Source organism: Dermacentor variabilis, chromosome 4, assembly GCF_050947875.1.
Source record: "Dermacentor variabilis isolate Ectoservices chromosome 4, ASM5094787v1, whole genome shotgun sequence".
NCBI lineage: Eukaryota > Metazoa > Arthropoda > Arachnida > Ixodida > Ixodidae > Dermacentor > Dermacentor variabilis.
In genome coordinates this window covers 42,203,986-42,216,017 of record NC_134571.1, presented here as the reverse complement: position 1 = coordinate 42,216,017, position 12,032 = coordinate 42,203,986, and the positions used below count along the sequence as shown (strand labels likewise).

The following is a 12,032-nucleotide window of genomic DNA, read 5'->3' as shown; positions in this document are numbered from 1 at the left end:
GACACACTACGATGAAATTGCTGTGCGCGCTGCAGTTTTTGCCACCAGGAGCTTTCAACGGTGCATCGGGAATGAAGAGGCGATTGCACTGTCGCAGCCTTCGGTCAGCCGGATCATTACAGCCTTCGCCAAGGCCATTACGGTTGTGGGCAAAGAACAAGGATGGGTTAGATTCCCATCCACGGCGTAACAGAAAGCCGCCGTCAGCTGCTGGCCCAACACACACGACACCTTTGCTAGGTAGGGGTGCTCCTCGACAAATGAAACAAGTATTTCGCGCTGCCTCGCTAAAACATGAGGACCCAGCTGCATGTCCTTGTGCGACGACATCGTTTCGGTTTCGGTGCACGAACAAGTCCAAAACGTAAACAAAGCGAGGCAAGTTGTTTGCATAACGTATGGCCCACCACCTAGCAACTAAATAAGAAAACACAAATAAAATTACAACTCCCAGTAGCCGTCTGCGCCGCAAGCTCACGTTTATTACTGAAAATTATATTTGCAAGTGTTCTATACAAAGCAATGTTTTTTTATCAAACCAGCAACATCCTTGAATTGCTATACCGTCCCCAAGTACAAACAAATATGATGACGTGACCTTCCGGCAGACCGCCGCTCGTTGATTGGTTCCCCTCACGCCGCACGGTTCCACCCTTTCTCCGAGTGACTTAATCTAGACGTAACAGCCAGACCGAACCGGTTCCAAAGCGAACCGCTACAGAATACGGCCCCAGGGTTGCCAATCCTGCTCTGGTGAGGGAGTGCGTTACCGGTTCTGGTCACTGGGATCAGGCCGCACTCCAGGCGTGTTTATACAATTTTATCAACATGCATATTTTTCTTTTAATTCAGTGGAAAATTCCGCGGCATCGGGATTTGAACCACGGTCCTCTTTTACACGAGGCAGATGCTCTACTTGTACGCCACTGCTGCACCTTTAAGTTTAGATACCCTGCTTATTATATAAATTCTGCAGCTTCGGAGCCATGAATCAAGGGCATCCCTGCAGGCTGCTAATGCACATGATAAATACAGTACTACAGATTGCTCTATGCAGGCCCTTTCATTTTTGCAATCTTTCTTAGTGACCCAACGTTGCAAGCACTAAATTCATGCACCTTTCATAGCTTTCATCGAGGCTACTGTAGTGTGTGCGAATGAGGCAGAATGCTCAAGTTTTCGTGGTACATGTTCCTAAAGTAACCAGCATTACAGTTGTGACGACATCAGCACTACTACAAGCATAGTAATTAATAACATCTTTAAGCAACTTTTGTTCAGAATAGTTTATTGACAAAAACAAAGGCCGTTTGAGAAATTTAACAAGGTTGTGAACATACAGTCTTGCGATATACATATGAAAACATGTGTCATAAGCAGCAATAAATACGTGCTAGACAAGAAAATATGTATATGATGCATACTTGATCTACAGATACTCATTCCTTGTAAAAGGTCAGCGTTGTAATTTGTTCTATTTGTTAAACAGCCACAATATGTGTTCTAAAAATTGACTTGTAAAGAACTAAACAGATTAATAAATAATTTATATACTTATACATTAACATTGTTGCTGCAGTGTGTGAAACAACACCAAACAAGAATTTCACCAGGTTTTCAAACTGTTACCTGTAGAGTACAAAAGACATTGTATACACCTAAGGGGAAGGAGGTTCAACATTTCACAATATTGTATAACTTTGGCCCACGTGGAATTCAGATAGATATCGGCACTTCGTAGTCTACGAAGAGCTAAATAAGCTACCGCACAATGCTTTTCGCTAAAATTTAATACACAATAAAGTGCCCACGAAGTCGCTATAATGTGTAGTTGTGTAAGACATAACTCAAAATCTATAGCTGCTACACAAAAATTAATAACATGCTTGAATTCCGATTTAAAAACTCCGAATCTGAATGAATCTTTGGCCTCTAGTACAAATATTTAAAGAATCCTTTTCCCTTAAGTTAGCACAACGGAGATTTACTGGCATAGGCATTTCACCAGAATACTGTAAAGTGTATTCGATAGCAATGGTGGCAACACATTGTGTCGCTGTGTGGTCAACTTGTAGTGCGATATATAATTGCACAGTTATTCACATAATATTCATGCAGAATCTTGTTTTGAGCTAGCTGGTCATTCATGCCAGAGTTTTGCACATTCTATCACTGCCATTTGGCACTAGAAGTGATGCAGTGAACTTAAATCAAGACAGTCATCTATGATGGCACAGTGTGCTTAAAAGAGAATGTATTCTGTGAATATATTTCGGTTGGTAGTTGGCATACGTCCTGCCAATTTGGTCCTCATCAATATTGCACCGCTCGTCTCCCTTTGATGACAATCTTGTCGTTCAAGACTTCTGAAAACGTACAAGAATATCTTCATGATTAAGTCGCTTTGGCACGTTTGTGTCTTAGGATACACGTAACAAAGTCGTTATTGCAAGAAAAACAATGCATGCTTTTGTTGGAACACACTACCGCATGGTGTCGCAACTAGCATTGTCGCATGCCTCTGCACCTTCAATTATGCCTATGTGAGTATGACTCCGCTATGCTAAAACATTCCTGTCACCACTAAAGCAACGTGTCGGAAGGTGAAAAGGTGTTCAAATATCAGGAGGAGGTTTTTTTTTTTTTTTTCACACGAGTACAAAACTGAGCAATGGATGCAGCTGTAGCTGCCACATGATTTGTTCCCTTCTTCTTTTCCCCCGAAGATGCGTTTTTGGTTGGCACGTAGAGTGGTGAGTGAGGCACTAGTGAAGCTTAGCGAAAAGTTTAACATTTAACGCCCTATTTGAAGTGCAAGTGCAGTGTGACAAATGGGCACCCCAGAAATGGACACTGCATGCTCTTGTCGTGTCCCGTGTTCACACCAAGTCAAGACGGGTTGTTGCAAGAAAGACGCGGTTAGAGCTCATCGTGTTTGGGGCCGCTAAACTCCTCTTTGGAGATGACGCCGTCGCGATCCTTGTCCTCGTGCTGGAAGATCTCCTCGACCATCTTGTCCGTGTCTGGCAGGTCCTTGAGTCCAGCAGCCTGTGCGGCTGGGAGCTGCTCTTTCAAGTATTTGCTGATCTGCAAGGAAGTACAATATACGTCCAGTCCATGAGCTGCGGTTGGTAGAGGTGGTAGCATTAACCGTTTCGCGGTTTTCGTTCAGCGCCTTTACTGCGTGACTAAATTTTAGACCTCCATATTTATGTGCGCACGTGTGGCATTTAACCATGCAGAACGCCAAAAGGTGCTCCATAAAGCAAAGTGGAGACATATGACTGATCCGGGGCCGCCACCTCGGAGCACCGCGTAAGCAGAGACCGCAACAAAATAGTTCGTCAGAACGACGGCAATATGCATGAATAGCAGAATTACCTAGAACACAGGAATGCGTTTTGCGGCTAACGACAGCTGTTTTGGCCTTCGAATAACCATGGAGTTTCCTACAATAATAAGCAATTATTGTATGAAACTCGTGTTCAAAACAGCTTTGAAAACACCTATCATTTTAGCATCATTCGGCGTCGGCTACTGTCACTGGAAATGCAAAAAGAAGCGCGCGACGACGTGTCACTCCGCACCGGTAGCGTCTTCGCAAACCGCCAAGTACATTCCTTCGCATCTTGACACAGTGGTTGTGCGAAAGTCAGCGGCGACGCATGCCCGCGTGCCGAGTCATGCCGCCGCCAACGCGCGCTCGCATGCTGCCTGCAGCACAGGGTGTGAAATCGCCACGTCCCTACCCTGTGCATGGGAAGCTTCTCCGGTGGTGCTAATTTGGATGGTGTCAAACTCCTCCATATTTTCGAATTCGGCCTCTTAATCTTCCGCTATAATTGGTTCACACGGCTGCTACAGCTCCTCTTATTGGCTCAAAGAGCCAACATATAGCGGAATTCAACGGTATGACGAATTTGAATGTCCGGAATAACATCCCGGAATCGCGAAAAGCCACGAGCGACCTCCGGGAAATCGCTAGATCCCTTTCGGGGATACCATCACTCTCGCAAGGTTTTGCGTAACCCGGCACCGGACACGTCGGCGTTTGCGAGCAGCAGCGTTCGTGTGTGCTAGTTCAGAAGCTCAAAATTTCGCCATGTCGAATTCCGCCAAGTCGGTGTTTTGAGCAAATCGGAAATGCCGTAGCAGCCCTGCGAGCCAATCAGAGCTGACAAGATGGCGAAATGTGACAGTGTTCAGATTATAGCACTCAGTAACTGGCACTCTGTCAAGGAGACCACGTGGTCAAGACGCGGTGCCAGGGGCGCCGACGTATTCGGTGCAGAGTCGCGCGAAATTCCGCGAAATTGATATAGTGTGTCCCCGAAAGGTGATCCAGCGAGAATGCAGCGCGTCCTTTCACAACTGTGACTGAACACCCTGTACGACTATTCCTTTCGTTCTTCAAGCACTGCGCGCATCGGCGACTCTTCGCTGCTCGTGAAACACCGCCAACCGACAAGCGTTCACTCGCCTCTTCACGCGTCAGATGCTCGTCTTGATCGCTGTCGATCTGCTTGAAGACGTTGACAGGCGGCGGGCCGTCCTCGATCTTGGTGAGCTCGGTCTCGAAGACGAGCGTCGAGCCAGGCGGGATGCGGTCTCCGGCGCCCGCTTCGCCGTAGCCCAGCGACGGGGGCACGGTCAGCTTGCGCTTGTCGCCCACGCACATGTCGAGCAAGCCCTGGTCCCAGCCCTTGATCACCTGGCCCAAGCCGATCTGGAAGCGGAACGGCTCGCCCCGTTGCCGGCTGCGGCAGCAGCACACGAAACGTTACAGATTAGACGAGTCGTGTATGTCTCAAATTGGGTTCGGCTTTCAAAATCTCTTTTTTTAAATGAGGGTGCATTAGAATGTTACTGTCTTCAAATTAGCATTTAAACAACTGCCCCTTAAGCATTAACAAAAAGAAATTTAATTACGAAATTTTTGTTAATTACTCTTCCGAAGCTCACGTTTTTAGCTGCAAAGTAGGTCCAAATCGCCTAGGAACTCCTTTGCAAAAACCACAGAAAGTTTGCATGGTCTAAAAAAAAAGACGAAACACACCCTGTATAATCTTTACTTAGCAACTTAGGCAAACTTTTGTTTTCTCGCCTTTCTGCAAATTGACCTCGGAGGAGTTTCCTCGAACTTTTACCAGCACAAATCCGACAGCAGTGCTGGCGCATCTTCGTGACGTCACACTCTGCAAAAGAACGCCTCCATGGCAAATACATGCTTGTTGTACTTAAATAAATAGCAAATAGCACCTGCACGGTGCTCGTGTATGCATGCGGCAGCTCAAAAATCAGTTTAATTTTTCCAGAATTTCTAAAGAACGCCTAATTCTTGCCAGCATAATTCTTGCCGTTGAGTTTAATTATTCGAAGAGCCGGGCATTACAAGCACGAGAAATCGAAACACACATTCGACTAATTAACAAAATATCACTAGTCCTAAATAAATTACGGCATATGTCGAAATTTACGAATTGTTTGCAAGACCTATTCACTTGAAATCAATCTCCAGGATGACACCAGTTTCGAGATACTATTTCCTAAAGTGTGGGACGAAATACATGGGCGTTCCAGTTACTTTTGTGCTTCAATGCGTAAAAGGGCATTTTGTTAAAATGTGTGAAATAACAGTGCATTTTTACGGCGAGTTTGATGACGCATACCTCCAAATTGGTCTCATCTTGAAAATGATTCCAAGTTGATACGCCATGGCAAACTCACCGGCTACAAAGAGCAAATCGTAATATGCGTCGTAATGTAATTACGTTAATTAGTGAATTTTTTAGTTAGTCGAATGAGTGTTTCGATTTCTCGTGCAAGTATACGTAATGTCCGCCTCTTCGATTAGCGCAGCTCAAGGACTAGAATTCCGTAAAACGATGACTCCGTATTGGGGGCGAGGACTTACGGAGTCGCCATCTGTCGGAAGCGCCTCCCTTGCGTAGTAAGGGATCACGCGGCGCGCTCCTCATAGGTTTGGCTTGCGGCGCTTAATAAAAACACCATGCGGCAGCCCTCCTGTACATTTGTGTAAGTACTCTCAAAACGAGGGAACTTTGTTACTGTCGAAATAATAATCTTGGGCAGACTGAAAGCACATAATCGTTTACAGACGCAATCTTTTTACCGAATGCGTACAGTGAACGCCACTGCGCGCGGTCGCCGCGATGGTCTCCCGAACCGGCTTCTTGGGTGAAAGGTCGGCAATCGCTGAGCGCAAACTATGTGAAATATGTTCTTATAGTGGGCGGTCTGTATAACCAACTGGCGCATAACAGATGGAAGCCTCAATGCATGCAGTGATCGCACGGGTTCGCGGCGACGGACTGCGCGTCTGCATGCATGTCCAAGCGCAATATTTCGCTTTCACTGAGAGCGTTTTCGCACCTTGCTGTGAGCTTTAGGCTGCAGCATATGAGCATTTGACAGTCCACAAGCAACCATTGTTGCGTGGACGTTATCAGAGCTGTTCAAAGACAATTTCGTTTTAACAAGGAACTTCGACGCCTACGGCGACTGTGATGTGCCGTGGCGACGATTCAATACTTTTTTTTCTTCTAAATTCTTGGACGTTTCAATATTTCTAAAGTTGCGTCGCACTGTATGCAATCAGCGGGCAATTTCGCGCTGCTGCTTTTTCGTAATCCAGTTTAATTCATAACACAAACATGACCATATATCATGCCTTTATTTAATGTGCTTCTTACCACTCCCTTTCCACTCCAGTGAACTTGCCAGTGTCTAGCAACCAAACCATCGTGGCATTAGCCGGGCAGGGAGCGCGGGCGAAGGTCTTAGTGCGCGTTGTCTGCTAATCACCGAACATCGCAGTCCCGGCTCCGTAGCAGAAATATTCCTCGCGTCCGTGCTTGCTGCATACCTGAGTTGCAGCCGATGCCTGTTTGCCGGTTCTAAGTTTCGCGAGCTAAGCTTCACGCAGCTTGTTGTCCTGCGGCTACGTGTAAAATAAGGCTGACACCGGGCTCCGTTGCGTACGTCCGACACTGCGGCACCGAGCAGTAGCCTACCATACTGCACGCCTCCAAAGGCAGCCACTACCTATTATAGTGATTTCAAATGTTGTCAAACAGACACCTAAGGCGGGAAAGCCTCACCACTTAATCAGAACCGCAGCGCAGGTGGGACTTGAAAATTTCGTTTGCAGCTCGCTTCGGCGCTTCGGAAGCAGCCGACGCGGCCGCTGTGTCCACATGATCCCTCATGCCACGTCATGCACGCCGGCGGTGGCGCCAGCTTTTCCAGTGGTGGAGCTCGCCCTCAATAGATGAATAAGTCGCCCACTGAGCAGCTTCATTGACAGCATTATAGATGTTATGGGGCGTTTGCGCGCAGATCTGTCTCGTCAGCTGTACTGCAGGGTTCTGCTCTATCGTGGAAAGTACACGTGAACATCTTAAAGGGAGAGCGCAATATGACGAAGACAGAAGGCAGGAACACACAGGACCATTTTATACGCCGCGTCTCCGACACAGTGAACGATATAACCTAGGAATATTAAACCATAAGAATGCGTTTAATTCACACAAAATGTGTCTTCAGCGGTATTCACTGTGTTTTTCTCTTCGACAATATATAGTCGCCGTTATTAGTGGTGCGTTTCCTTCCAATGCGCTCTCTGCGCTTAATTTATGTTGCGGTTTAGGTTCATCAAGGAAGTTCATCCCATCCGCAGGTTTTCATTGCAAGGATCAAACTTTCGACTGGTCCTCTTTTTTTTTTTTTTTTTTTTTTTCAAGAGCAACGTTTCAACGACTGCGTTAACGCGCTATTCTTTTTGCGCAAGTATGTGGCCTGCAAGCAGTCCACATTAACCAGGGTAAATTGCAACTCACGTGCTCTCGCAGGGGAATACCCTGCCGAGGTGCCTTACACGAAATGAACCAAGTGGAAGTCGGAGATATCATCACATTTCTGTTCCCTAGGCAGCAGCAACGCACATCCTGCTCGGCGTTGTTTAGGAAATAATAAATTTGAACAAAAGGCACGTGACAGCACAAAAACATAGGTAATGTTTCTTTTTTTTTTTTTTTTCTGCGACCCGCACGCTTCGTAGTGCGGCATGTGAAATCATATAATTAATTTGACGCCAGTTATTTCGGTTTACTGGGCGATTTGAATTGTAAAAACATGGAACTCGACTCGTATAATGATTCCCTTCAACTTGACAACACAAACCTGCATCGTAAGATTTGTAACTAAGAATTTAGTTGAAGTAATTAATTGTTGAGTAGACTGCTTTGGTTTTTTCTTGCAGAGTATGGTCCGCCAGGGCAGATAATTATAATCTGTAGTGACGTGATCCGAGTAAACTTTGCTAATTTCTTTTCCGAGGTAAAAAAAAAATTACGCTGTTAACAACATCCACTTGCACACACTATGATGTCACTGGCGAAATTTACAAGTTCTCGTCTGTCCTTTCCTTGTCAGCTCTACGAGCGACTCGATCAATAGTGCCTTTGTTAAAGTGTCCGATAACTATCCTAACCTAACTCCTATAGAGTGTCGGCGGCGCTATCCGACAAGGCCATTCCATGCGTGAAACGGAAACTTATCAGAGACTGCAGATAGGGGGCTCCAGGCGCCATGTTTCGCTTGCTTCGAAAAAAAGCGTGTCGAACAATCGGCACTGTTCATCCAGAGCTGAGAGACGCAACAAGAAAAAAAAAAAAACGGAAACGGGATACTTTCAGAAATCGCGACGTGTGTTCCGCTGTCGAACTGTCCGTCGCTGGACGCCGCCAGGTGCATTTTAATTTTGCAGCTTGGGAAAGCGCAAGCATTTGGATCGCGATTTCGTGTCCCTCTGTGTGAAAACTGTGTCTATACATCCTGGTCCAGGAGCAAACTGCTTTTATCGCCACGACAGGGTGATTTTTTTTTTTTAATCGACCATTCGAATTTTTGGAGTTGGCTGATATCTGCAAAGTGATCTGGCATATGTTCCCATGAGAAAAAGTGTACAGCTAGACAACGGATTTCGCGATAAAACCGACTGTCTTCTCCTCATATGAACGTAACTTGAGATTGATGACGGTAGTCCAAACTTGGCATTGCGAACTTTTCAGTGCACTTGTGCATTCAGTCTGTACGTCTGAATTACGAGGAAATTTATATATGCAGCTTTTTTTTTTGCTTTTTTGCTTTTTTTTTTTTAGGCGAACCTGTGGTCCGTATACATTTACTAACACGTATACCCACAGTAATGAGGCTGAATTGTATGCAACATACACATCCTAACTAACGCGAGGAAAGCAACAAAAAGAAAAATATGGGTTCCAGTTTGTTATAGTATCTATACTCGGAATCTTGTGTTTTACAAAAAGCCGTATCACTTTTCGAGTGGTTCGCACGAACCGCTGTGGAAATGCGCTTGTATCAGCAACTGTCTTGCAGTTACGTGGCACGTATACGTGTTGACCGTTGAATATGCAGTGCACAACTCACCATTCAAATATGTACACGTCAAGGTAGGGTGTGCCGGAAACCACGGTAATAAATTAATTACAGTCTACGTCCCGACACTTCCCATGAATGGCTATGGATAGAAAACAAGAAAATACCAATTAGCAAACAGGGCTCTTCATCCTCTCGACTTAACCCAGCGATGCTCAAAGAGACGCAGTAACAACGCAAAGACCGCAACATTTCTCACCATCGTTTTTTGAAAAGATGCGCGGAGTACACGCCTCCGCGTGTCGCGTTCGTAATTGGCGGCATCTGCGCGCAGGGTCGGCAAGTACGCACCTGGAGTCAAACTCCTTGCCGTCTAGTAGAGTGCCGGTGTAGTGCATCGACAGGATGTCTCCCTTTTTGCTCTTGCGGCTGCAGCTCTCGGAACTTTTTACAACTTCGACTTTGAGCTCCTCTTCGCCGCTCAGGGCTGGTTGCGCGCAAACGGCGACAGCGATCAGAACCGCGAGGCACCTCATCGTGCTCCTCTTTGAAAAGTGAGCGATGCGAGATCGATCACGCAGCTGCAGACGCAAACTTTTTTGAAGCCGGCCACGCTGCACCGGACGGCGGACAGCGAAAAAGCCACGTCTGCTACAACGCCACAGTGGCCAGACCTCCGCGGGCTTTCCGTGCTACATGTGGAGAAATCGCTGTGGATGAGTTGTATCGTGCAGGAAGGGAGAAACGTTTTTTTGCTCAATCTGTACGTGTTATACAACTAGGCGCGAGTGACTTGCGGACCAAGACTCGTTGCACTTTACGGAACGTACGGGAGTTATATTTACCACTTGACGCTAATTGGGCACCATAGACTACGTGTGTTTTTACAAATGTCCCACATCGGTAAGGAGTAGCAAGCTAGAGAGTAGAGACACGCTCTCCCGATGACCTCTCATCCTTTCTCTTCAATAAAGCTTCGTCCTTTCTCACGTTGGATGTCTACTGGAATTTGTGCGTGTGTGTGTGTGTGTAGAAAAAAGAGCGTTATGAGTGAGCGGGGAAGGTCACTGAAATTTGAATATATGCTTCAAAGCAAGATATGTCCACGTGGAGATATAAGATCGCTGAAAGGGGCGGCGTCAGCGTGCATATATATGCCATTTTTTTTTAACGTCCGATTAAAACAGCAGAGAAGTCGGCATAAATATTCATGTACGTTGTGCGTCGAACAGCGATCGCATTTTCGACACCGTCATATAGCAGCTGGAACTGTGAGAAAGTTTGCAGCACAGCGGAGAAAGGCGCGTGGTATGATTGTAGTAGGATAGTTATATTCACGAAGCAAATCCAAGCGTCCAGCACAATATGTAAAGTGGCCATGTTCTATGGCAATTTATAACATTAAAGGTGCCTTGGTGTGTCCTGTAACTCGCCTTATCGTGTCGGTGAGAACTTACAAGACGCTCCAAGCATCTTAGTTGACTCAAGAACGAAGAGGCGTTTTAAATGAAATTTCATTCGTCCACTCATTCTCGCGTCAATTGCAGCAGCGCATTTATGTGCTTACACTCACGTACACGTCAAACAGCCATATGTGGTCCGAATTGAGCAGTACCGACATGCACGCTATGTACCTCACGCTATGGCCTGGGTGTTGCGTTGACCGAAAAACTCCACGAGTTCGTGCACCTCACTCTTTTATGGGGATGTTGCAACTTGCAATAGGCAATGGGGTCGTTCAACTAAAGCACGCTTTCCTGAGTTTGCGGAACTGCAAAGCTATATACAGTGTGATAAATCGGGCAAGTTGGGGCCCAATCGATCGATCGATCGATCAATCAACCAAACTTTATTAGCATTGAGTCGGATACGTGTAAAGCAGCACCGCTCGAAGTAAGGACAAAAAAACTGAACAGGCGCGCGACATTGCTGACAAGCTTTGTGTTACTTATAAGCTGCGCCACATGCAAGTACTGTCACAATGTTTGCGCCTAATATTTTGGTTAAGAATAAAAAAAAAATCTGAGGAAGCTTTTGTAGGGCATTAACCCGATATATTAGGAATGCAACACAAACCATTTATTCAATGTGTCCGCTTCTGGTCTCGATCACTGCCTTTAAACGTTTGGGTATACGCTTCAGTCACTGTCTGCACAAGGTATCCCCAACAGAACTTGTCTCCACGCTCGCTCCAGCGATGCTTTCAGGGCGACCACGCTTGTGTGCCTCATTTTCAAGACTAGCCAACGCACATAAGTCCATTGGGTTTAGCTCAGGATAGTTCGCCGGCCACTTTTCAACTGGTTTGAAGACTGGCATGAAAGCGTGATGCCACTGCTGTGCTGTTGATTCTTCGATTGTTGCGCTGGGGCGCCGTCCTGCTGCCAATTCCGTGACTGCTCGCCGAAGTGCGACAAGGATGAGGGCAGCGAATTAGGCTCTAGAATGACTTTAAAAGTACGTGCTAGTGTCGATCTTTCCGCCTTTCATCTCAAAGACAACAGAAATTCCTAGTGTTCCCCGTTCGTGGCCCGTGCCATCAGCAGCCGGCACTTTTCCCATCCTCCCTTTTTCTGTACCTCTGTCAGTCCATGTCTTCTCTGGAACTTGAA

The 12,032-nt window shown here is 46.2% G+C and overlaps 1 protein-coding gene across 1 annotated transcript; it reads right to left on the bottom strand.

Moving 5' to 3' along the window:
* Positions 1 to 460: 460 nt before the first annotated feature.
* On the bottom strand, positions 461 to 10,074 carry Fkbp14 (peptidyl-prolyl cis-trans isomerase Fkb14). The gene is made up of 3 exons (XM_075688778.1): positions 9,772 to 10,074; positions 4,481 to 4,757; positions 461 to 3,087 (listed from the first exon to the last, which is right to left on the bottom strand). The coding sequence occupies exons 1-3, from the start codon at positions 9,954 to 9,956 to the stop codon at positions 2,920 to 2,922; spliced, it is 630 nt and encodes a 209-aa protein (XP_075544893.1). The 5' UTR covers positions 9,957 to 10,074; the 3' UTR covers positions 461 to 2,919.
* Positions 10,075 to 12,032: the final 1,958 nt, after the last annotated feature.

What these genes read in the sequence shown, in the direction of transcription:
- Fkbp14 (XM_075688778.1), bottom strand. Translation starts at nt 9,956, where the DNA reads ATGAGGTGCCTCGCGGTTCTGATCGCTGTCGCCGTTTGCGCGCAACCA. An exon ending in GGCAAGGAGTTTGACTCCAG is followed by an intron (nt 4,758 to 9,771) that starts GTGCGTACTTGC and finishes CTGCTGCCGCAG; the next exon opens with CCGGCAACGGGGCGAGCCGT. An exon ending in AGCATCTGACGCGTGAAGAG is followed by an intron (nt 3,088 to 4,480) that starts GCGAGTGAACGC and finishes ACTTCCTTGCAG; the next exon opens with ATCAGCAAATACTTGAAAGA.